The following is a 26,939-nucleotide window of genomic DNA, read 5'->3' on the forward strand; positions in this document are numbered from 1 at the left end:
GGATGTAGAGAGGACGTTTCCCCTTGTGGGGCAAAGTAAACTGAGAGGTCACAGTTTTTGGATAAGGGGTGGCAGAGATGAGGAAGAATTACTTCTCTCAAAGTGTCAAGAATCAGCGGAATTCACTATTCCAAGAGCGGTGCATGCTGGGACGCTGAATGAACTTAAGGAGGAGATGGACAGATTTTTAATTAGTAACGGGTTGAAGGGTTATGGAGAGTGGGCAGGAAAGTGGAGTTGAGGCTGAGATGAGATCAGCCATGATCATATTGAAAGGTGGAGCAGGCTTGAAGGGCTGAATGGCCTACTTCTGCTCCTAGTTCTATGCTTTCCTTCTTACTTAGCGACATTGTGTATCCTAACGTGTCTGGTGGCAATTATAAACAAGGTACCTCTTGTCTTTCAGATTCAAGATTATGGAATTCCATCAGACCTTGCACTTACACCATCTGAATGTCTCAGGCTCTATGATGCCATGGTCTTTGTTTTCCCTAAGTGGCCCAGAGCACAGGTATGTAAAACAGTTGTTCAGGCCAGACCCAGGGAGAGGTTTTTCAATTTGTTACGGTCCCAGATAGGGTCCCTAAAGTCGTTAACCTCCCAGGGCAAGGAGGGTTGGAGCAGCTCCTCTTTTTTTCACTCGTTCACTCTAACTACCCCTTGGACAGTTATGGATGGCTATTAAATGCTGGCACAGCCAGCCCCGCCCAACATCGTGATGGAATTCTAAATATCACTTCCCCCCCAACCCCCAACTTGAAATGGTGGTCTTTAAATCTAGAGGCCTGGAGTGTAAACATACAAAAGTTATGCTGCAGTTTAACAAAACCCTGTTAGACCCCACTTGGAGCACTGTGAGCAGATCTGGGCATCCCACCTTAGGAAAGACATATTGGCCTTGGACAGAGTACAATGTAGGCTTACAAGAATGAGACCTGGACTTCGGAGGTTAAGTTATGAGGACAGATTTTACAAATTACGCCTGTTTTCTCTAGAAGTTAAAAGGTCAAGGGTTGATCTGATCAAAGCCTTCAAAGAATGAAGAATAAAACAAGATAGATAAAGATAAACAATTTCCACTGGTTTGAGCTTCGAGAACTAGGGGGCATGATCTGAGAATTAGGCCCAGACAGTTCAGAAGCGATGTTAGGAAACACTTCCACATACAAAGAGTAGGTGAAGTTTGGAACTGTCTTCCGCAAATGGCAGTGGATGCTGGATCAGTTGTTTAATTTTAAATCTGAGACAGATAAATTCTTGTTAATCAAATATATTAAAGGATAGGGGCCAAGGCAGGTATATACTGTCAGATCAGCCATGATATAATAATGGAACATGTTCAAGGGGCTGAATGGTCTACTTCAGTTCCTGTGTTCCTACCTCCTAGTGTATCACAACAAGGTTAATTCAAAAAGGATCGCTTATCTTGTGTGTACAGTTCTCCCAGACACAACTGCACTTATATTTTTCAAGGAGTCAGTTTAATCAGGCTTTCTTAAATTAACCATGAATGAGTTTATTCATTACTGAGCAGTAGAGGAATCAGTAGGACACTATGCAAAGACAAAGATTAGAGTTAAGACTTGAATCTGAAAAAGATGCAAGTTAAAAAAGAAAACATATATGCAGGTCAGATTTTGAATTGTTGATGAACGGTGAATAGTTGAACATTGAGGATGTTGCAGTCAAAGTTTTCAGTGCGACTGATGTTGTGATTCATGGTTTTGTAGGCTGATTCGAATTCCTTTTTCCTGATCTCTTTTCTATAAATGGGTTTGTGGCACACAGAGCAGAAGAGGGTTTTACTTGTATAATCCTGTTACACAGGGTTAATCAGGGGACAGTTCTTGGACTTACTCTGTCACAGCGCACTGATATTTGAATGCAAGCCAATATACATGAGAGCACTCAGTCCCACTAGTCCACTCTGGGAGATTTGAAACTATCTTCTTAGGCCCTGTATTTCTATATTGCTGGAGGGCAAAACACACTTGCCTGTAAGAGATGGCTTTCTGCTGAGAAAGGGAAAGATAGTTAGCCCTCCCTCATTTTCTCTTCTTGTTAGGTCTGTCCCCTTTTGAGGTTTTCCTGACAGATTATACATGTGACAGTCCCGGGGTTTCACACAGGGATTTTCCAGAAAGTTAAGAACCTAAGTCCACAGTTTATCTGTAGCAGTCCTTTTAAAAACAACACATTTTGGGATGAAAACTAAAAAAAAGCGTATGAATCTACAGTGGTTCAGGTACATTATCTTAAAACAGAATGTCACAGAAATGTCCAAAACTTAGAATTTACTGTAGAGGGAGAGAGAGGACATTCAGCACAATGGCAGCTGTTTCTTTTTTGCCTCTTGGATGGCAACCATCAGGGTTCAGTGCTGCTCCTCTGGAATCACCCACCCCCCACCCGCACTGTTCCAGACACAGAAACGGCCTGATTAACATTAACATGTACATTGCTGGCACATCGAGGCACAGCTGCCTCACATCGTCAGGGACCCGGGTTTGATTCCACCCTCGGGCAACTGTCCGTGTGGAGTTTTCACTTTCTCCCTGTGTCTGCATGGGTTTCCTCCGCGTGCTCCGGTTTCCTCCCACAGTCCAAAGACGTGCAGGTTATGTGGATTGGCTGTGCTAAATTATCCATAGAGTCCAGGGATGTGTTTAGGTCAGGTGGATTAGCCATGGGAAATGCAGGATTACAAGGTAGGGGGCTGGGTCTGGGTGGGATGCTCTTCAGAGTGCTGGTATGGACTTGATGGATCAAATGGCCTGTTTCCACACTGTAAAGATTCTATGATTCTATGAAATTCAAAGCCTATTAAGATCAAATAGGTCATGTGTGCACAATCTCAACACAGAGTCTTGGAGCACAATAACTGAAGAAATGTTGCATTGTCCAAAGTGACTTCTTCCTTGATGTGTGATGGAATGCTCCCCACTATCTTGGATGGCTTCAGCTCCAACAGTGTTCAAGAAACTTGACCATATCTAGTTCAAAGCAGCCACTTGATTGGTGTCACCCTCCCTCTCTCCACCATCAACACACAGTCGCAACAATGTGTGCTATCTACAAGGTGTGTTGCAGCAACTCACCAAAGATCCTCAGACAGCACCTTCCGAGCCCTTGACCACTTCCATCCAGAAGGACAAAGGCAACGGATACAGGGGAACACCACCGCCTGCAAGCTCCCCTCCAAGCCACTCACCATCCTGACTTGGAAATATATCGCCGGTCCTTCACTATCAGAGTAGAGTTTTTATTAAGTTTTAAAATGTTGCCCATGCACAGATTGAACAAATAGAAGGTGAACCAATGCAGTTGGCATTCGTCATCAGATTGCTAGTGTCCACAGATGTTCTGTTAAAAAAAAAACTGATCCTGGTTTCTCCAAGGCACCAATCTTCAAATTGATACCTGACCCCACCGTTTTGGTTGAGGGGTGCTGTGGTTGGCGGGCTTGCTGAGTTTGCTTGATTTTCCACCTGATACTTTTCTCCTCCCTCTCTTCATTCAAATCACAACAAGAACTAAAATTCAAGTCAAGTGGAATTCATAACCAACATTAACATTCCAGCAAGATTCCATTTGTCATTGCTTGGTCGTGCAGAAGGTAAGTTTTGCTGAAACAATAAAGATTTGGTCAATGCTTTTCAAGTTGCACTTGCCAGGACCCTAAACCAATTTAAGAGGGGGGGAAAAAATAATCAAAAAACAGGAGAGTGCTGATTGGTTGCTGAATGGATTCTGATTGCTAGAGGTGTTGCCATGGAGAGACACTGAGGTTTGAACAACAGATGACACTAGCTTACAGGTAGTAAGAACTGCACATGCTGGAGTCAAAGATAACACAGAGTGGAGCTGAAGGAACACAGCAGATCAGGCAGCACCAGAGGAGCAGGAAAGTTGACGTTTTGGGTCGGGACCCTTCTACAGAAAATAACACTTCTTCTGAAGATGATACCAGTTGTTTTTCTGCAGTCGTAATATGAGGGGTGTTCACCACTAAAAGGATGTTGCCATCAAATGATAAAATTAGAAAGATGATATGTGAATTTCAGTGCTGATGGGATGCCAAGTATGTAGCCTATATCATAAAGACTGACCAATTGAGTCAAACATTACTAACCAAACCCAACCAGCTGCACTTACAAAACCTGCAGTACACTATCCAATGCTAGATGTGATTCTGCAAATTTTGCCAAGTTGTTGTGAGTGTGTGAAGAATTGTGCTAGCAACTAATTTAAAATTGTCTGTCAGACTTCCAGGGTAATGCACTTTCATGTACTGAACGCTGCGTAGATTAGCACGCAGACCCCTGTTCTTTGCAGATGTAAGAACTATGCTAAAGAAGCTGCATCCTGTTCAACTCAACAAAATTAGCTGCTTCATTGAGTATGCCTTGAGCAATCAGAGTTAATATTCCTAGTTTAGAATTTCAACAAAGCTTGCAGTTAACTGACAGTCATCTTTAACGAGTGCCTTCAGCATGGGAATCCCTCAACCAATCAACGACCACTTGCCAACTATCTCCTGTCACAGTCTAACTACTGTCCCTATAAATTTGTATCCTATGAATTGTCCTAACGAATACAAGATGAAAGATTTTGCCGCTATGTCTTTTGTCAGCAATGCTCAGGATTCTCTTATTGATTTCCAAACCCTCTTCCAGCTCCTTTATACCATAGCAGACTCATTCTCTTCTCAATATGGTCTTTACCTCTCGTTTATGATATTGGTTTTATTGCAGGAGTTTGAGCCCGAGGAGTACAAGTCATTCAAGAACAAAGTCATCATCAGGAAGAGCGATGTGAGGGAATATGAAGCTGACCTGAAGAAAGAATTTGCAGGATGGTTGGAAGCAGGATGGAAAGACAAAGTAGGTTTTCTCATTGTCAAAGTCATTGCTTCAATGTGTTTTTTTTTCCCGTGGGATGTGGGCCTCACTGGCAAGACCAGTATTTGTCAGCCATCCCCAAGTGCCCTTGAACTGAATGGTTCACAAGACCATTTTGAAGGACAAATATGTGCCACCCCCATTGGCTGTGGGTCTGGAGTCACAATTAGGCCAGACAAAGTAAGGACGGCAGATTTTTTTCCCTGAAGGACATTAGTGCACCAGATATTTCTTATATATCGAAAAATTGTTTAATGGACACACCATCAGACATGGTAGTGTCATATTCCAGACTAATTCACTGTATTTAAATTTCATCAGCTACAGTGTGTGATTTGTACTGCAACTATTCTAGATTATTAGTGTTCTCTAGATTACTGAACAAGGGATGTCACTACTTCACCACCATCTCCCCATTAGGTAGCAACACCTAGAATGAGTAGTATAACAGGCCCATTCTTGTCTCTGCATTAAATATAGACCACCTTTCATCTCTCTTCTACCCGATGAGTGTATTCTTTCTACTTAGAAATACACATGAACCAAAAATATCAGTTGTAGGAGTAAGGGGTAGGCTATTCAGCTCTTTGAGCCTTCTCTGCTATTCAACATGATTGTGGCTTGGATTTGGATTTGAACTTCACTTTCCCATCTGCTCTCCCTTTCCCTGAGAGACCAAAGCTCCGACCATCCCAATCTCAAACATATTCATGAATTTAGTTTGATTTATTGTTGTCACATTACCTAGGTATAGTGAAAAGTTTTGTTTTGCGTGCAGTACAGACTGATCATACCTTAGAAAGATCATACAGTGATTGAATGGAGTGAGGAATACAAAGTTATGGCTGCAAAGAAGGTACTCAAAAAAACAAGATCAACATTAGATTTGAAATTTGAGAGGTTCATTCAGAAGTCCAATAATGAAGATGTGGAGGTGCTGATGATGGACTGGGCTGGACAAGGTCAGAAATCCACGACACTAGGTTATAGTCCAACAAGGTTATTTGAAATCACAAGCTTTCGGAGTGCAGCTGGAGCAACGCTCTGAAATCTTGTGATTTCAAATAAACCTTTTGGACTATAATCTGGTGTTGTGTGACTTATGACAAAGTCCAATAACAATGGGGAAGAAGCTGTTCTTGAACCTGTTGGTAAGTGCATTTAAGCTTCTGTGAAGGAGCATCCATGGCCATTGATTGTTGAAAACGTCAAAGATATCCAACCTTTTGTGTGAAGAGATTTCTCCTCATCTTAGTCCTAAATGATTATCCTGATGCTGCATACCCATGTTTTATATTCGCTAAGCAGAGGAAATAATGTCTTATCCTTCTCGTTGTCAATTCCTTTCTGAAATGTGAACGTTTCCAGTGATTTGTTCAGTGTGGTCCCTCTGCATCTCACAAATCAGCAATATCTCATTACTTCATAGAACATAGAACTGTACAGCACAGTACAAGCTCTTCGGCCCACAATGTTGTGCCGAACTTTTACCCTAAACCTAAGGTCTATCTAACCTCCACTCCTACGTTATACTATCATCCATATGCCTATCTAATAGCCGCTTAAATGCCCCTAATGTGGCTGACTCCACTACCCTCTCCGGCAATGCATTCCACGCCCCAACCACTCTCTGAGTAAAGAACCTACCTCTGATGTCTCCCCTATATTTACCTCCCCTCACTTTAAAACTATGCCCCCTTGTAATAGCTACCTCCACCCTAGGAAAAAGTCTCTGGCTGTCCACTCTATCTTTATCTCTGATCATTCAAAGACAGTTTGGATAATTTCTAGCCAACATCTTAGCATTTGCCTTTAATAGGCTTTTATTTTCCTCCACAGATCTCTTACTATTGTTCTGCTTTCTGATGCACACAGGAACCTGAATAGGATAGCAGCAATCTTGTTATGCAGCGAGCATTTAGGGTCTGGACTGCAATTCCTGCGAGTATGTTAGAGTCAGATTTTACAGAGGCTTTCGAAATTGGAAACAGAAACAGAAATTGCTGGAAAAGCTCAGCAGGTCTGGCAGCATCTGTAAAGAGAAATCAGTGTTAATATTTTGGGGTCCTGTGACCCTTCTTCAGAACTACTTTTTTGATATAGCAGCAAGACAGGGATTGTCAGGTTGAAAATCTGAGATTTTACTCTGTAGCAGCTAGACAGGGACTTCCAATTCTGAAGAAGGGCCACAGGGCCCAAAATGTTAACTCTGATTTCTTTCTCCACAGACGTGCTGACTTTCTCCAGCAATTTCTGTTTTCGTTTCTGATTTCCAGCATCTGCAGTTCTTTCAGTTTTTTTTTGAAATTGGATTCTTGGCAGACAGAGAAAAGAAACTCTTTGCAAGATTGAATGGAAAGGGATTTGGGAGTGAGATGATGTGAGTTGCAGAGGGCCAGAATGGGTACAGCAGGCTGAATGGTCTGTAGCTGTGCTGTAACCATTCCATTGTTCCATATGATGAAACATTTGGGAAAACAGCTCAACTAGAATTGGTGCCTTAAATAATTTAAGATGGAAATTTGAAGAAAATTATTTTGCTCAAAGGGTCATGAGTCTGTGGAGTTTTCTTGCTAGGATTGATGTGGAGGCAATATCCTTAACTATTTTTTGATACCAGAGATTGATAGATTCTTGACCAATGAGGAGGTCATAGTGTGTTTGTTGGATGTGAAGTTGAGACCACAATCAGATCACCTATGAGTTTATTGAACAATTGAATAGGTTATATAAGACGAGTAGCTTATTCTTGCTTCTAATTCATATTGTATTGTATCATATGACTCCTAAGATAGGAAAAGATAGATGGACTTTGGTTTCTTGTGTATTTTGGGTGTCCAAAGGTCTAGTAAAGACAAGGCCCATCTCTTCAGGATTGCTGGTTGGAAATGCCATATTGCTATGCATCACAAAATTGTTACCGCACGGAAGGAGGCCATTCGGCCCATTGTGCCTACACCAGCTCTACAGAAGAACACCATAATCTAGTTAATCTCCTGCTTTATCCTCATATCCTTACACACTATTTTTAACCAAATAACCATGTAAAGCTGACTGAAAACAAAAATGCTGGAGATCACAGCGGGCCAGGCAGCATCCATGGAGAGAGGGGACGTTTCGAGTAAAGATGCTTTAGCTCTGATGAAGAGTCATCTAGACTCGAAACGTTAGCTTGCTTTCTCTCCACAGATGCTGTCTGACCTGCTGTGAACTCCAGCATTTGTTGTTTTCAGTACAGATTCCAGCATCTGTAGTAACTTGCTCCTAAATCATCCAATGCCCTCCTGAATGCCTGAATTGAATCTGCATTCGCCACATTTCCAGACAGTGTATTCCAGGCCCTAACTACTCACTGAAAAGTTTTTCCTTGTATTACCATTATTTCTTCTGCAGATTACTATAAATCTATGTCCTCTTGTTCTTGATCATTTTACAAACCCATTTTACTCTACCCAGATAACTCACAATTTTAAAAAAAAGCTCCACTAAATCTCCTCTCAGCCTTCTCCTCTCCAAGGAGAACAGTTCCACTTTCTTCAATTCATTCTCATCACTGAAGTTTCTCATTCCTAGATCAATTCTTGTTACTTGCTTCTTCACCCTCTCCAATGCGTTCTCATCTTTCCTATAATGCGGTGCCATGAACTGTACACAACACTCCAGTTGAGGTCCACCAAGTAATATAGACAAGTTCAACATCACCTCCTTGCTCTTGTACCCCTATGAGTAAAGCCAAGGACGCTATGTACTTTATTAACCGCTACCTCCACCTGTCCTTCCCCCTTCAATGATTTGTGCATGTAGACACTCAGGTACCTCTGCTCCTGCAGTCCCTTTAGAATTTTGTCCCCTATGTTATATTGCCTTTCAATGTTCTTCTGACCAATGTGTCCCCTCACACTTCACTGCATCAAAACCATGAATTGTCTGTGCTGTTTACCCCAGGCGGAAGGTGTGTTGCTTTTACTGAACCCGGAAGCTGAAAGGACATTTCAGGACAGTGAGAAAAGAAACTTTCCACTTCTGGTTGAAACACTACAAAAGATGGATTTGTTACCTGCTTTATTTTTTGCGTAAGTACCTTTGGACTATCACTGGTGGTAACTTTTTTTTTCTATTCATTAATGGGATGAGGACATTGCTGGCCAGGCAGCATTTATCATCCATCCCTAATTGTCCAGAGGGCAGTTCAGAATCAACCACATTGCTGTGAGTCTGGAGTCACATGTAGGCCAGACCAGGTAAGGATGGCACTTTCCTTCCCTAAAGGGCATTAGGGAACCAGATGTGTTTTTTTAAATGACAATTGGCAATGGATTCATGGTCATCATTAGATTCTTAATTCCAGATATTTTCATTGAATTCAAATTCTACCATCTGCCGTGGCTGGATTCGAACCCAGGTCCCCAGAACATTATCAGGGATCTCTGGACTAACAGTCCAGCGATAATACCACTCGGCCATCACCTCCCCATAATGGAATTGCTGCTGTGCTGTAAGGAAATGATTACACTCTTTGAAAAAACACAAGGCTTATTTCACAATGCGTATGGAGCCTGGATTTCTGTGGGGCTTTGGCAGCTGGTCCATCATAACATCAGGGGCAGGTTTGCAGAAATCCCCCCAACAACGTAAGAACTAGAAGCAAGAGCAGGCCATTCAGCTCCTCAAGTGTTCTCTGCCGTTTAATACAATCACGACTGATCCCATCTCAGTCTCAACTCTACTTTCCTGCCCAATCTCCATAACCTGTTACTCATTTAAAATCTGTCTGTCTCCTTCTTAAATTTATTCAGTATCCACCGCACTCTGAGGGAGTGAATTCCACAGATTCACGACCCTTTAGAGAAGTAATTTCTTCTCATCTCTGTTTTAAATCTGCGATCCTTGCATGAAAACTTTGACGTCTTGTTCCACAATCGCCCACATGGAGGCAGCATGGTGGCTCAGTTATGCTGCAGCTCTATAAAACCCTGGTTAGACCACACTTGGAATATTGTGAGATAATAAGGTGTAGAGCTGGATGAACACAGCAGGCCAGGCAGCATCAGAGGAGCAGGAAGGCTAACGTTTCGGGCCTAGACCCTTCTTCAGACCCTTCTTATACTTGGAATATTGTGCTGAGTTCTGGTCGCCTCATTATAGGAAGGATGTGGAAGCTTTAGAGAGGGTGCAGAGATTTACCAGGATGCTGCCTGGACTGGAGGTCAGGTCTTATGAGGAAAGGTTGAGGGAGTTAGGGCTGTTCTCATTGGAGCGAAGAAGGATGAGAGGTGACTTGATAGAGGTGTACAAGATGATGAGAGGCATAGATACAGTGGATAGCCAGAGACTTTTTCCCAGGGTGGAAATGACTGTTAAGAGGTGGCATAATTTTAAGGTGATTGGAGGAAGGTATAGGGGAGATGTCAGAGGTAGGTTCTTTACACAGAGGGTGGTGGGTGTGTGGAATGCGCTGTCGGCAGTGGTAGTGGAGTTAGATACTTTAAGGACATTTAAGCGACTCTTGGATAGGCACATGGAGGATAGTAAAATGTAGGGTATGCAGGGTAGATTGATCTTAGAGTGGGATAATAGGTCGGCACAATATCATAGGCTGAAGGGCTGGTACTGTGCTGTACTGTTCTATGTTCTATGTTCTAATATCCACTCCACCCTGCTCTGAACCTGACAGAGGGAAACCCTAGATTTAGCAAAAGCCCTGGCTAGAATGGCCACTCACCAACCCATGGTCACTCATCCTTGGCACGAGGCAGCTCCCAATCCCAGGCTCAACACAAGCAACAGCACCAAACACATCCCCCGCAACCCCCCCCCCCCCCCCCCCCCCCCCCCCCCCACCCCCACCCCACCATCCCAACCACAATCCGCTGTCCCCGTTCCCTGGATAATGTCTTCACTTGCAAGTGCCTCATTGCTACCACTTTCTTACCAACTGCTTTCTGCTTCTCCAGTCAGAGCTTGTTTCACCCAGACCACAGGACATAGGAGCAGAAGTAGGCCATTCAGCCCATTGAAATTACATCACCAGTCAGTGAGATCATGGCTAATCTAATAACCCTCAGCTCCACTTTCCTGCCTTTTCCCCATAGCTTTCTGAGTCACTTACTGATTAAACATCTGTCTATCTCGGCCTTGAGGATACTCAATGACCCAGCCTCGACAGCTCTCTCAGTGGTGAAGAATTCTACAGTTTCACGAGCCCCTAAGAGATGAAATTCCTCTTCATCTGTGTGTTAAATGTGTGACCGCTTATTCTGCAATTGTACCCCCTGATCTTAAACTCTCCCACAAGGGGAAACAATCGTTCTTCATCTACTTTGTCAAGTCCCCTGAGAATCTTGGAACAAAAACAAAGTTGCTGGGAAAGCTCAGCAAGTCTGGCAGCATCTGTGAAGGAAAAAAACAAAGTTAACATTTTGAGTCTGGTGACCCTTCCTCAGAACCTTCCCCTAAGAATCTTCTATGTTTCAACAAGTTAGTCTCTCATTCTTCTAAATGCCAATGATCACAGGGCCAATCTACTCAACCTGTCCTCATAAGACACTCCCCCCATATGCAGGATCAGCCTGGTGACCCTTCTCTGGATTCCCAAGTTTGTTGCCAATGACGAACCTATCTGCAACAAGAACAGGAGAGTACCAGTCCATGATTGGAGATGCACCATTTCCCTCCTATCAGGATGAGGATGGGGAGATAAGGGGGTTCCAATGGACGATGATGTTTCCTGACAGACCGCCCAATGGATGAATTTCCTGGGTCTTCTGAAGAGCTCTCTGGGCAGATTCACACCCCTCCCTTGTACTGTGAGCATTGATTGGCTGTAAAATGCTTTAGGATTCCCACAGGTTGTAAAAAAGGCACTGTAGAAATGTGAGCTACCCCTTTACATTCATAGGATCCCTACAGTGTGCAAGTAAGTCATTGGGCCCATCAAGTCCACATCAATCCTCCACAGAGCACCCCAGCCAGATCCATCCTCTCCCTAACCCTAATCCTGCATTTCCCATGGCTAATCCAAGTACATTGCACACTAGGGGAAATCTGGCATGGCCAGTCCTCCTGCCTGCACATCTTTGGACTGTGGGAGGAAACCCGCACAGGCACAGAGAGAATGTGCATCATTCTCTCAGCCAGTCAACCGAGGCTGGAACTGAACAGAGGTCCCTGGCGCTATGAGGCAGCAGTGCTAACCACTGAGCCACCGGGCCACCCTGAATGGAAACTGTTCCATTCTCCAGCTCTCCACCATCCCTTGCTGCCGCTAACACAGTGTAATATTAGTTTCAAATGCTGTTTTGTCTTTTTGCTGTTGTAGATTTGACATTGATTTGGTTGAGCGATTTGCTGGTGAGCTGTTGGTTCATTTGTTGGAAAAGGCGAAGAGCAAAAGGAAGCCAAATGACATGAAGGAGAAACAGAAATTGGAAAACAAACTGCGGAAGCTGTCGAAACACCTGGAGAAAGAAGATACCTCGTAAGTCTTTTTATCAAAGACAGATTTCATCCCTACATCCCTTCCAGCATTGCAAATTAAAACGGTGCCCAGTTTTGGTCACAATGTGATGATGTTGGTGAATGTAGTGGGAGCACTGACTCAGTCAGTAGTTTTGGGCTCCATCTCTAAGGAAGGATGCGCTGGCAAAGGAGGGGGTCCACATGAGATTTCCAAGAATAATCCCAGGGATGAAGGGCTTGTCATTTGAGGAGTGGTTGAGGACTCTGGCTCTGTACTCAATGAAGTTTAGAAAGATGAGGGTGGGATCTGATTGAAATTTACAAAATACTGAGAGGCCTGGATAGAGTGGACATAGAGAAGATGTTTCCACTAGTAGGAGAGACTAGGACCCAAGGGCACAGCCTCAGAGTGAAGGGACGACCCTTTAGAACTGAGGAGGAGTTTCTTCATCCAGAGGGTGGTGAATCTTTGGAACTCATGGCTACAGAGGGCTGTGGAAGCCAAGCCGTTGGGTGTATTTAAGACAGAGATAGATAACTTCTCAATTAGTAAATGGATCAAGGGTTATGTGGAGAAATCAGGAGAATGGGGTTGAGAAACATACCAGCCACGATCGAATGGCAGAGCAGACTCGATGGGTGAAATGGCCTAATTCTGCTCCTGTACCTTATGGTTTTATGGTGTCAGAAGGGATCAAATGCCAAATCAGATACTCAAATCCCACCACGGCAGATAGTCGAATTTGAATTCAATAAGAATCTGGAATTATCAGTCTAATGATGACCATGAAACCATTGTCAATTGTCAGAAAAATCTATCTGGTTCACTATTGTCCTTCTGTGAAATTAAAAGCTTTCTTTACCTGATCTATCTTGTGTGTGACTCCAAGTCCACAGAAATGTAGTTGGCTCTTAACTGCCTCTGGGCAATTAGGGATTAATAAACACTGGCCCAGCAAGCAACATCTGCATTCTATGAATGAATTTTTAGAAACTAAAACTAGGGAAATGCTGCACTCCTTGAGGGAGATGCTGCACGGTTACTTGTGCTATCCTTTTGGGGAGAACTTTAACCCACAACATGCATTTCCATACAGCTCCTTTCATAACCTTGGGGTCCCCCAAAGTGCTTCATGGTCTTTGAAAAAGCACTTTTCAAATGCAGATCTCTGTTCCACGAACAGAAACACGATAATGTCCTGTTTTTAGGGATATTGGTCAATAAATAGAGATAGTAAGAACTGCCGATACTGGAGTTTGAGATAACACAGTGTGGAGCTGGATGAACACAGCAGGCCAGGCAGCATCAGAGGAGCAGGAAAGCTGACGTTTCGGGTTGGAACCTTTCTGAGGAAGGGTCCCGACCCGAAACGTCAGCTTTCCTGTTCCTCTGATACTGCCTGGTCACTTGGTCAATAAATAGGAATTGGCCAGGACGCTGGGGAAATCTCCTCCTTCTCTTCAAAATAATGTTAAATGTCCTTAAATAAAAGAAAAATACTGACGATGCTGGAAATCTGAAATAAACACAGAGAATGCTGGGGGATCTCAACAAGACTGGCAGTATATGTGGAGAGAGAAACCAAGTTAACGTTTCAAGTCTGGTATGAATCTTCAGAACTGAAGAAGAGTCATATTGAATTTGAAACTGTTGTCTTCGCTACTAAGCAATTAACTGCTGGAGATTGAGTGTTGGTTTTCACAATTGGTTTATTCAAGTAAAACAACAAGAGGTCTCCCTTACTCACTCGTCCGTAGCAAAACTGTGAAGTATATGAACACGTTGATTACTTTATACTGTTAGCAGCTCGTTATCCACATTCCAATCTTCCTTCAAACACAGTATGCCGGGGCGACGGGGGTTTGATCTACAGGGAGAGGCTGAATCGGCTGGAACAAAAACAAAGTTGCTGGAAAAGCTCAGCAGGTCTGGCAGCATCTGTGAAGAAAAAAAATCAAAGTTAACGTTTTGGGTTCGGTGACCCTTCCTCAGAACTATTTTCCCTGATGCTGAGGGATGACCTTATAGAGGTTTATAAAATCTTGAGGGGCATGGATTGGGTGAAAAACAAGGGTCTTTTCCCCATAGTAGGGGAGTCTAAAACTAAGGGGCATAGGTTTAAGATGAGAAGGGAAAGATTTAAAAGGGACCTAATAGGCAACTTTTTCAAGCAGAGGGTGGTGTGTGTATGGAATGAGCTGCCAGAGGAAATGGTGGAGGCTGGTACAATTACAACATTTAAAAGGCATCTGCATGGGTATACGGCAAATGGGACTAGGTTAATTTAGGATATCTGGTCGGCATGGACGAGTTGGAGCAAAAGGTCCGTTTCTGTGCTGTACAACTCTATGACTCTATGACTGTAAATAATGTCCCTCTGTATCACAGATTAATGCTTTAAGGTCTCTTTCACTCAGCCAACAAGTAAACAATCAGATAGTACGAACTGCCGATGCTGGAGTCAGAGATAACACAGTGTGGGGCTGATGGAACACAGCAGGCCAGGCAGCATCAGAGGAGCAGGAAAGTTGACATAACAAGGTGTAGAGCTGGATGAACACAGCAGGCCAAGCAACATCATAGGAGCAGGAAGGCTGACGTTTCGGGCCTAGACCCTTCTTGGTTGGGACAACCCCATTCTCCTGACTTCTCCACATAACCCTTGATCCAATAACTAATTGAGAACCTATCTATCTCTGTCTTAAATACACTCAACAGCTTGGCTTCCACAGCCCTCTTTTGCAATGAGTTCCAAAGATTCACCACCCTCTGGATGAAGAAACTCCTCCTCAGTTCTAAAGGGTCGTCCCTTCACTCTGAGGCTGTGCCCTTGGGTCCTAGTTTCTCCTACTAGTGGAAACATCTTCTCTATGTCCACTCTATCCAGGCCTCTCAGTATTTTGTAAGTTTCAATCAGATCCCACCCTCATCTTTCTAAACTCCATTGAGTACAGACCCAGAGTCCTCAACCGCTCCTCAAATGACAAGCCCTTCATCCCTGGGATTATTCTTGGAAATCTCATGTGGACCCCCTCCTTCAGAAATTTGCTTTTTGTATGGAGCTATCGTTTATCCCTTTTAAGGAAGAGGCTGGATAGCTGGGACTTTTTTCACTGGAGCATTGGAGGTTGAGGGGTGACCTTACAGAGATTTATAAGATCATGAGGGGCAGAGATAGGTGAATAGCCAATGTCTTTCCCTATGGTGGGGCAGTTCAAAACTAGAGGGCATATTTTTAAGGTGAGAGGGGAAAGATTTAAAAGGGACATGAGGGGCAACTCTGAGGTTGGCTCTGAGAACTGCCGGAAGAAGTGGTAGGCACAGGACAATTTCAACATTTAAAAAACATTTGGACAGGTACATGAATGGAAAAGGTTTTAGAGCGATATGGGTTAAAAGCAGGCAAGAGGGACTAGTTTAATTTGGGAGTATGGTTGATGTGGATGCATTGGACCAAAGACTCTATTTCCATGCTGTATATCTCTGTGACTCTGACTCCATGAACTCTAAATTTCCTCCTATCAAAATGCTAACTCTGCTTCTGTCTCCATAGGTGTTGCCAGACCTGCTGAGCTTCTCCAGCACTTTGTGTTTGGTTCACAGCATCCTTTATTGCTGCCCTAAAGGATAGACAGGCCCTGTTTAATGCCATATCCAAAAGATAACACTGCTATCCATGCAGCATACTTCAGTCTTGCACTGTGAGGATCAGTTTGAATTGTGTGTTCAACTTATTGGATTTGGACATGATCCCAGGTGCCTAACACTGTTGTGGATCACTACAGATCCCTCATAATTCTCAACCACCAAAACTGCTGGCTTCAATTCCTCACCTTGGATCATTGGTCACCAGGTTCTTTCTTTATTTTTATTTCAAAAGGACTGACCTCACCAGAAAGCAAAGTGAGCAACTCGTACTTTACCGTACTGAATACAACACGTTAGAGCAAAAATACCGGAAACTTTGTGAGCTGCCTCCAGGCTGTACTTTTGCAGAGATTTCAACGACAGATGAACAGGTATTGGGTTAGATCTTGCTGAAGTAAGACATCTCACACCGCACATGGAACTGTTGATAGGGCCAGAGGAGGTGGTGCAGGGCTGGTTGCCACACTGGATGAGGAATCCAGAATCTCAAGCCTATTGTTCAGGGAGTCTGGGTTCAAAGCCCACAATGACAGATGATGAAATGTGTGTTCAATAAAATAGGGCACAAAAATGTTTTAATGTCAACCATTACTGACTTTTAGAAAAACCCATCTGGTTCACTAACTCCCTTTATAGAAAGAAATCCGAAGCCCTAACCTGGTCTGCTTTGACTCCAGCAATGTGGTTAATTCTTTAATTGCTCTCTGGGCAATTAGCAATGGGCAATTACTGTTGGTCTCACCAGTGACACCCACCTCCCATGAGTGAATAAAAAAAAACAGGAACGTTATCACACAGAACCCAACCCAGCCCATTGTTTCTGGCTTAGTCCATTTCTAGCCTTTCCCATGTTAACCTCATCTTCTAGCACAGGAGCCATACCATTGCAGATTATAGCACTCCAGGTGCAGATCCAGGTACTTTCTAATGGCTCTGATCTTCCTGCAAGTAGCTGCTTCCAGTTCGCTTTGGTCAGAGTTTTTTTCTTAAATTCATTTGTGGAATCTGGGCATCACTGGCCAGGTCAGCATTAATTGCCCATCCCTAGCTGCCCTTGAGAACGTGCGGTGAGCTACCTTCTTGAACCTCAGCAGTCCATGTGCTGTAGGTTGGCTCATTAGGAAGGGAATTCCAGGATTTTGACCCAGCGATAGTAAAGGTGCAGTGATATAGTTCCAAGTCAGGATGGTGAATGGTTTGGAGGGGAACTTGTAGGTGCTGGTGTTCCCATGTATCTTCTGCCCTTGTCCTGCTAGATGGAAATGGTCGTGGGTTTGGAAGGTGCAGTCAAAGGATCTTTGGTGAATTTCTGCAGTGCATCTTGTAATTGGTACACACTGCTGGTACTGAGCGTCGGTGGTGGAGGGAGTTGATGCTTGTGGATGTAGTGCCAATCAAGCGGGCTGCTTTGTTCTGGATGGTGTCAAACTACTGAAGTATTGTTGAAGCTACATCCATCCAGGCAAGTGGGGAGTATTCCATCACACTCCTGACTTGTGCCTTGTAGATGGTGCACAGGCTTTGGGGAGTCAGGAGGTGAGTTACTCCCTGCAGGATTTTACCCTCTGAGCTGCTCTTGTAGCCACTGCTTTAAAGTGGCAAGTCCAGATCCTTCTTTTGATATTAAAATTTGTCTGCCCCAGTTCAGAACCTTTATTTCTCATTGATCTTTGTCCTTAGCCATAATTGCCTTAAACCCTTACTGAATTATGGTCACTCTCACTGAAATGCTCCCCCACTGCCACATCTACCGCTTATCCAACTTTTTTCCTTAAACTTCAGTCCAGTAGCAGCCCATCTCTTGCAAGAGTGTCTATATGTTGGCTTTTCAGTCATACTCCTTCCCCATAAGCCCTGCATTCACTGTATATATATCACATTTTCCTAGCTGTGATCACTTCTGAGGAAGGGTTACTCAACTTGAAATGTTAACTCTGTTTTCTTTCCTGTGACACTGCCAGACCTGCTGAGTTCCTCCAGCAATTTCTGTTCTGGTATTAAGAGACACTGGACCAAATCAGTGACTGGTATTGGCTGATGATATGATTTGTCTTTCAGACAAATTAATTGATGATAAAATAGTAATTAGAGGCATTCACAGAAATTAGAAACCAGAATCAGGTTTAAATAACACACTGGAAGAGAAGGCTCCACTAATATCCTCATCCTCAATGATGGAAGAGTCCAGCACATTAGTGCAAAAAATAAGGCTGAAGTATTCGCAGCAGACTTCAGCCAGAAGTGCTGAGTGGATGATCCATCTCGGCCTCCTCCAGTGGTCCCCAGCATTACAGATACCAGTCTTCAGCCAATTCAATTCACTCCACGTGATATCAAGAAATGGTTGGAGGTACTTGATGCTGCAAAGTGAAAAATTGACCAGGTATGTCATGTACATAAGAAGCAGGATAAATCCAACCCGGCCAATTACCGCCCCATCAGTCTCCTCTCGATCATTTGGAAAGTAATGGAAGGTGTCATCAACAGCGCTATCAAGCAGCACCTGCTCAGAAATAACCTGCTCAGTGACGCCCAGTTTGGGTTCCGCCAGGGCCGCTCAGCTCCTGAACTCATTACAGCCTTGGTTCAAACATGGACAAAAGAGCTGATTTCCAGAGGTGAGGTGAGAGTGACAGCCCTTGACGTCAAGGCTGTATTTGACTGAGAGTGGCATCAAGGAGCCCTAGTAAAACTGGAATCAGTGGGTACCAGTGGGCAAACTCTCTGGTGGTTGGAGTCATACTTGACACATAGGAAGATGGTTGTGGTTGTGGGAGATCAATCATCCCAGCTTGAGGACATCTCTGCAGGAGTTCCTCAGGGTAGTGTCCTCAGTCCAACCACTTTCAGCTGCTTTATCAATGACCTTCCCTCCATCATATAAGGTGAGAAGTGGGGATGTTCGCCAATGATTGTACAATGTTCAGCACCATTAGTGAATCCTCAGATACTGAAGCAGTCCATTTCACATGCAACAAGATCTGGACAATATCCAGGCTTGGGCTGACAAGTGGCAAGTGACATTCATGCCACACAAATGCCAGGCTCTGACCATCACCAATAAGAGACAATCTATCCACCACCCCTTGACATTCAATGGTGTTACCATCACTGAATCCCCCACTAACAACATCCTGGGGGTTACCATTAACCAGAAACTCAACTGGACTCACCACGTTAACAGAGTGGCTACAAGGGCAGGCCAGAAGCCAGGAATACTGCAACAGGTAATTCACTTCCTGACTCCCCAAAGCCTGTCCACCATCTACAAGACCTGGATGAGTGCAGCTCCAACAACACTCAAGAAGCCTGACACCACACAAAACAAAGCAGCCCGCTTGATTGGCACCGCATTCGCAAACATCAATTCCCCCCACCACCAACACTCAGTAGCATCAGTGTGTACTATCTACAAGATACATTACAGAAATTTACCAAACATCCTCAGACAGCACCTTCCAAACCCATGATGACTACTTCCCAGAAGGACAAGGGCAACAGATACATGAGACATCACCACCTTCAATTTCCCCTTCAAAGCCACTCACCATCCTGACTTGGAAATATATTGCTGTTCCTTCACTGTCGCTGGGTCAAAATCCTGGAATTCCCTCCCTAATGGCATTGTGGGTCAACCTTCAGGAGGTGGTCTGCAGCGGTTCCAGAAGGCAGCTCACCACCAACTTCTCAAGGGCAACTAGGAATGGGCAAGAAATGCTGGCCAGCCCACATCCCAGATGATTCTATTTAAAAATGCATCACTATGCAGGGTTGTATTAAAGAGTGACTTTGTTCAATGGAGAAGTTATAATTTTGTATTAATGCAAATTCCTATAGAAAGAATCAAATTTCTTATAAATGATTTGGCAGGTTCAAAAGTCTTAGCCTCACCAAGGGTGCAGTAACAACCAGTGGAGGTAAAAGAAGTGAAACATTTCAAGGAGAGCACCCCGGATAGTTTCCTGAGTGTGTTGTGACAAGATCTCAGGCCCATAGAATTAGCAAGAAGAACAGGAGTCAATGAAACAGGGAGATGATCTGGAACTTTATGGTACCAAGACAGTGGAGGAGTGGACAGAGAACAAACAATAAATTAAATAACAAAGTTTAATCAAATAATGAACAAAAACAGAAATTGCTGGAAAAGCTCAGCAGGTCTGGCAGCATCTGTGAAGAAAAGAATCAGAGTTAACGTTTCGGGTCTAGCGACCCTTCCTCAGGAGCATTAACTCTGTTTTCTTCACAGATGCTGCCAGACCTGCTGAGCTTTTCCAGCAACTTCTGTTTTTGTTCCTGATTTACAGCATCTGCAGTTCTTTCGGTTTTTATTTAATCAAACAATTCCACTTTTATTCTTGCAGTTCCGGAATAAGATCTTCTTCCGTATGCGGAAAGCAAACTTTTCTGGGCACTTTCGGGCAATGCTTATGCGGGGAATTGGTTGTCATCATGGATCCCTGAATAACCGGATCAAACAAACTGTTGAGATGTTGTTCAGGCGAGGCTATATCAAGGTCAGTAAATATTATTTAATATTGCAGTTTTTCAAAACCTTTCTTGTGCTGATGGGCTGTAGATGGCCATCAGGTTAACAGGCTGAAGACAGACTGGCTTCATTTTCATTTGTGCTTAGGACAGGATGTCACCATTTGGGCAAGCGTTTATTAACAGTCAACAACATTTCTGTGGGCCAGGTGACATAAGGATGGCAGATTTCCTTTCTGAAAGAGCATCAGTGAACCAGATTGTTACATGGTCACCATTGGGTTTACCTCGAATTCCAGATTTTATTTTTGTATTGAATTCAATCTTCATCATTTGGAAATGATTGGACCCCTATCTCCAGAACCTTAGCATGGGATTCTGGATTAGAGCCAAGTGGCAGCACCATGATACCATTGACCCCCTGTTGAGAGAGCAAACCCATCTAAGAGGAGGATTAATTGGGAGCAGGACCTCTTTTCCCAGTAGTATGGGTGAGTGCTGAAATGATCTGCTAGTTCTGTGACGGTTGCTAACTCTCCATTGCATTCAGGATAACATTGGACTGGTTTCCTTTATTCGCTTACAGGATGTGGGCATCGCTGGCTGTGCCAGCATTTATTGCCCATCCCTAATTGCCCAGGGGGCAGTTAAGAGTCAACCAACATTGCTGTGGGTCTGGAGTCACATGTAGGCCGGGGCAGGTAAGGATGGCAGTTTCCTTCCCTAAAGGACATTAGTGAACCAAATGGGCTTTTCCAACAATCGGCAATGGATTCTTGGTCATCACTGGATCCTTAATTCCAGATTTTGATTAATTGAATTCAAATTCTACCATCAGCCATGGAGAGATTCGAAGCCGGGTCCCCAGAACATAGCCTGGGTCTCTGAGTTAACAGTCCAGCCATTGCCTTCTTAAAGAGGCAATGATAGCATCGTACAGAGTGGTGAATGCCTTGGTCTGTGAGATCCCCTGGGTTGGTTTTAATCACCTGAGTGGACTAGAGGATAATTTGTGATCTTTGTGTGTGAAATAACTGCACAGAAGTCAGTATCCATCGCCAAGTTGCACTTTATTTACACTGGCTATGGCCTACCAGCTCAGAGTCAGTCCCTGAAGTATATTGTCTGTCTCGCTGTGGGGAGGCATGTGGCCAAGCATTGGCATTCCTGCTGCCATTTCGGAATGTTTACATCTCCCAGGAGATTATTTGGTTGTGGGGAGGTGGCTGGGGAGGTGAGGCTGGGGGATGGAAGAAGACCGTAATATGAAATAGCAACAAGAATAGGCCATTCAGCCCCTCTGCCTGCTCGAGGATCATGACTGTTGTTTAATACAGATACCCGAGGAACCATAGCATGAGGCAGTTTGTCGGAAGAGTCAGTATTTCCTTGTTTGTCAACCTTATTTATTTCTATGTTTTTAACTGCTAGCCTGACTGACCGATAAATAAAACTTACCGTTATTCCTTAAACAATGTATGAAATATTGTCAGGTATCAAGAATGACAAAACTTAGGGAAAATTTGAACAGGATCAAGTACAAGGAAATGGTTAATTTGTGGTATTAATTTTTAGTAGTGACTTGCATCAGAGTTGTTGTGAGTTGCTAAAAATTACGAAACATGTACCCATCAGTTATTCTTGTGAAAGTGAAGTCTGAATAAGGTCATCCTTCAAGACATGTGAATTTCTCATGAAGAGAGTGCAAGAAAATGGTGTCACAGGGGCAAGGTGCAAGACTAGGGGATATTAGAATACATTACCCAGTGTGTGAAAAGACTATTGGCCCATCGTTTTCATTGAAAATTGAATTCACTGATACCTTGCATCACATAGTTGACACTGAGCCTATGTGTAGCTATTTACAATAATAGTTATTTGTCTGCACATTTATTGGCAATCAGGACAACTTTTGTATAATTATTTTTCAAGAAAGCCAATAATTGCCTCTGAACACTTTTAATCATCTGAAATAGTTGAAATTTATAGATGAAAATGGCCACATACGCAGAAAGCTCTCTGAAGCTGTTGATTAAATTTTCACATCAGTGAAAATGGTTAAAACTGTTTCTTTTTTTTTTGTGAAGGTGGTTAGTTCCACATCAACACTTGCTTTGGGAATTAATATGCCATGCAAGACAACTGTCTTTCTTCAAGATTCAGTGCACCTGGATTCCCTCAGTTACAGACAGGTAGGAGATACAGATTATGGTCAAATAATTATAATTTTTTTATTCCTTCATGGGCTGTGGGAATCACTGGCTATGCCAACATTTGTGGGCATTTATTGCCCGTTCCCAATTGCTTTGCCAGCAGCTAAAAGAGAACTGCATTGGTCAGACTATCTAAAGATAGCAGAGTTCCTTCCATAGAGGACATTAGAATTTTTTACAACAGTCATTAATGGTGTCACTAGATTTTTTTTTAAAATATTCCAAATTTGTTATTTCAATTTCACCACTTGCTCTGGTGGGATTTGAACATGTCCCCCTCCCCGCCAAGAATTTGGCCAGGCCTCAGGGATGCTGGGATAGTGACCACGCCGTTGACTCCCCTAACTGTGCAGGCTAAGACTGATACTTTCTACGTGGGAGGTGGGGGGAGGAGGGTTGTCAGATAGAACATGGTCCTGAGCCCAATATGGATCCCTAGTGCAGCCCAATGTGAAAATATGGGGGCCCTGGAATTAATCATAATAGTGTAGGATTTCTCTGGGTCTTACCAGGTGGCATTGATCCTCCCTGACCCTGACTTTCCCCATTAAAATGTCTTGATAGATTTTTGGCCCTGAGATCTCTCCTTTACCCTGATAACCTCTTCCCACTGGGTAAATGTCTGGACTAATGCTAGGGGTCTTCCATTGTGATCACCTGACTGAATCAATGACTGAGCTACTGAATGACCGACTGAATATCAACAGCACTCGAGAGTCAAGAATTCCAAAGACTCACAGCCCTCTGAGTGATGACATTTTTCCTCATCCCAGTGCTATACGGCCAGCTCCTTACCCTAGCTCTATGACCCCTAGTCTGGATTGTCCAGCCAAGGATAACAGACAGTCAGCATCTACAGATGCAAAACCGTACCTACAGACATCAAACCTCTATGATCAAGACTTTACTTGACTCACAGCCTAAGTTTGAAATTTAATTGTGTTTCTTCACTTTCCAGATGTCAGGAAGAGCTGGGCGTCGTGGTATGGATAATCTCGGGAAGGTTATTTTTCTGAACGTGCCTTTGCCTAAAGTGCAACGACTGATAAAAGCTAACGTCCCTCAACTGAAGGGCCAGTTCCCCCTGAGCATAACCTTTGTGCTCCGCCTCATGTTATTAGCAGCTAGGGCCGATGACAAGATTGATGCTCAGGCCAAGGTACTTTGCTCATTGCTTCTCTCTTTCTGTCAATGTCCTCTCCCTGTTCCCTTTCTGCGTTGCTGCTACCAAATCCAATTGATCAGTCATGCTTCTGGTCCCTGCCCAGTAAACCTCAATTTTATGATTCTCTTTGTTTTCAAATCCCTTCATGGCTTCACCCCATCTCTTCCCAATCACAGCTCCGTCATCTCTGCAGTCTTCCAATTCAAGTATCTCTGTTTTAGATCGTCTTGCCTTTGCAACTTCGCTCGAACACTAAGCCCTGTATTCCCTCCTTAAACCTCACCATCTCACTCCTGTTTTGAGATTCTTACTCCCTTTGTGTGGTTTGGTGCCAAATTCTATTTGTTTCTACTCCAGTGAAGCAACTTAGCATGATATATTGCGTAAAAGATAACATAAGTACAAATTGTTGTTTTACTGAGTGAATGAGGTTTAAGGCAATGTGGTATTCACAAGAGTTTAGCACTTGTGCAGAAGATGAAGACAACGTCAGGACTGGTTGTAATATTAAGCTCCTACCCCTTTTGTAATTATTGTGTAATTGCAATGGTGAAATTGAAGGATTTTTATAAGGCCAAGCTCAAAGGGCTGTGAATCGAGATGGACAGATGGAGCTAAGCTGCAGGTCAACCACGACTGTGTTGAATGACAGCTTTCAGGGGCTGAATGACCTTTCTGTGCTCCATATGTTCCTTTCTTTCTTCCTATCTAATTCCATCAAGCGAGTGATTGAGTCTTATACTTCCTTTTTAAAACATTTATTCATGGGATGTGGGCATTGCTGGCTAGACCAGCATTTATTGCCCAGTCCCAGTTGCCCATTGAAAAGCTGGTGGTTGTAATGATGGTTACAAGGTCAGCCAGGTGGACACCACAGAATGTGAGTTCCCTGATTGGGGATGTTAATCCGGTCCAATCAGGGAGCCCTGGTTGACAGATAAGAACAGGAGTTTTAGGGATCCTGTTCACTCTGAGAGCTTGCTCTGAGGGAGCTGTAGCAGTGTCAAGGCTTTCTACATGTAGATAAACGGTGACTTGGTGACGGTGGAGTTATTTTAGTGTGAGCTGCCTTCTTAAACATGCTGCAGCCCACGTGCTGTAGGTTGACCAACAATGCCCTTAAGGAGGGAATTCCAGAATTTTGACACAACAAACTATGGAGGACCTTGCTGTGGGCTGTTACATTTTCATGCGTTACAACAGTGACCAGACTTTGAAAGGATTTCGTTGGCTATAAAGTGCATGAAAACACACTGCAATCCTGAAAAGTTACTGCACAAATGTAACAACTCTTTTCCCGTTCTATGTTGTGATGACAATTTGAATCTGTACCCCTTGTGACCCACCACTATGCATTAGTGTGAAGTAATTCTGCTTTCTGTGATTACTGTATCTAGACTAATCAAGCTAATTCTCAGCACATTTTACCTCTCTGCATTTCAATGTTGATAGTCTGTTATCTTTGTTAATTCTGCAGCACTGTCTTGGATGCCATTAAACTAAACATCTTCAAAACACCTGCAATTATATTTATCCCTGTTGTGTAGGATAGGATAGGTTGACCCACAATGCTGTCAGGGAGGGAGTTTCAATTTTCTCTCTCTCTTTGTCTCAGTTTCACTCTCACTCTCTCTCGCATGCTCTCTCTCTCTCTCTCGCTCTTTCTCTCTTTCGTTCATTGATACCTAATAGTTGAGAGTGAAGGCGAGAATGAGAATTGCTGTCTGAATGTGAGTGCGTTTCTCAGAAGGAAAGGATGGCTGTGGATGAGGAGCAGGACGGGAGGAAGTTGGGGAGATAGGTGGATGGAGGACAGGGAAGGGGAACAGAGAGAAGACAAGAGTTGAGAGAGAGGACAAGACAAGGCAGTAAGTGGGCTGAGGTCATGAATGGAATAAGCTGCCGAAACAATGAGAGGATGTCTTCTTCATTGATGCAATCTTTATCTTACCAAGTTTGTTTTTAAAATAATCTTTTGTCTTAACAGGTACTTTCAGCCCTACAACATTCCATGATGACCTTCAATCAACCCAAAAAGCAGAACATTGTTAAATTCTACTTCCTGTTCTCTCTGCAGTTTCTGCTTAGAGAAGTGAGTTGATCAATGTCACATCTAATCTACCATGTCAAGAGAATTCCCAGGTTTTTGCAACATCCTGGCTCAAATAGTTAGGACGCTGTTTCCAATTCCTGGTGTTCCATTGCTGGAAGTATACCTAAATTCCCAATCTCCTCACTTATGGAGCCATAGAGTCATGCAGCATAGAAGCACACTCTTCGGGCCAACCAGTCCATGCTGATCATAATCCCAAACTAAACTAGTCCCACGTGCCTGCTCCTGGCCCATATCCTTCCAAACATTTCTTATTCATGCACCTATCCAAAAGTCTCTTATGCTTTATAACTGTAGCCACATCTATGACTATGTTTGGAAATTCATTCCAAGTAAAAGCACTGCCTGTGTGAAAAGATTGCCCCTCATTTTTTAAAAATCATCCCCCTCTCGTTCTTAAAAATATGCCCCCTTGTTTTGAACTACCCCAGCCTAGAGAAAAGCCTCCTGCTATTCAACTTATCTATTCATCGATTTATAAACATCTATAAGGTCACTGCGCCCCCCCAGCCCACACATACACACACACACCAACCTCCTATGCTCCGGCAAAAAAAGTCCCAGCTTATCCAGCTTCTCATTATAACTCAAACCCTCCATTCCTGGCAACATCCTGGTAAATCTCTTGTGAATCCTCGCCAGCTTAAAAATATCCTTCCTATAACATTCCCGTGAAGTTACAGCTGAGGGAATGGTATCAGCTCCAAGGGTTTCCAGGTGATAGTAAAATTACCTCTCAACTCCCTCCAAAGAGGGAAATCCGCTTTCAAAAGTTAAACTTAATCTGGATTTGTCAGTTACATCAGAAAGTGATGCTGTAATTGGCACATTGATGGATGTATGACATTACACCATTTCCAAACCCCAATCTTTGCACCATTGTAGGGTTGACCAAACTGTGCGTATACTTGCACAACACCATTACAAATCCTGTGACAGGTGTTATGGACCAGAC

The 26,939-nt window shown here is 43.5% G+C and overlaps 1 protein-coding gene across 1 annotated transcript in view; it reads left to right on the forward strand.

Moving 5' to 3' along the window:
* LOC109938430 (probable ATP-dependent RNA helicase DDX60) overlaps nt 1-26,939 on the forward strand; it is a 144,997-nt gene that overhangs the window by 84,421 nt on the left and 33,637 nt on the right. The window contains exons 22-30 of the mRNA XM_048594078.1: nt 407-511; nt 4,755-4,883; nt 8,847-8,974; nt 12,220-12,378; nt 16,241-16,379; nt 20,370-20,522; nt 22,581-22,685; nt 23,665-23,865; nt 25,859-25,963. Coding sequence (XP_048450035.1) covers nt 407-511; nt 4,755-4,883; nt 8,847-8,974; nt 12,220-12,378; nt 16,241-16,379; nt 20,370-20,522; nt 22,581-22,685; nt 23,665-23,865; nt 25,859-25,963 — 1,224 coding nt within the window. The remainder of the gene's footprint in view (nt 1-406; nt 512-4,754; nt 4,884-8,846; nt 8,975-12,219; nt 12,379-16,240; nt 16,380-20,369; nt 20,523-22,580; nt 22,686-23,664; nt 23,866-25,858; nt 25,964-26,939) is intronic.

Source organism: Rhincodon typus, chromosome 3 (assembly GCF_021869965.1).
Source record: "Rhincodon typus isolate 14 chromosome 3, sRhiTyp1.1, whole genome shotgun sequence".
Classification (NCBI taxonomy): Eukaryota; Metazoa; Chordata; class Chondrichthyes; order Orectolobiformes; family Rhincodontidae; genus Rhincodon; species Rhincodon typus.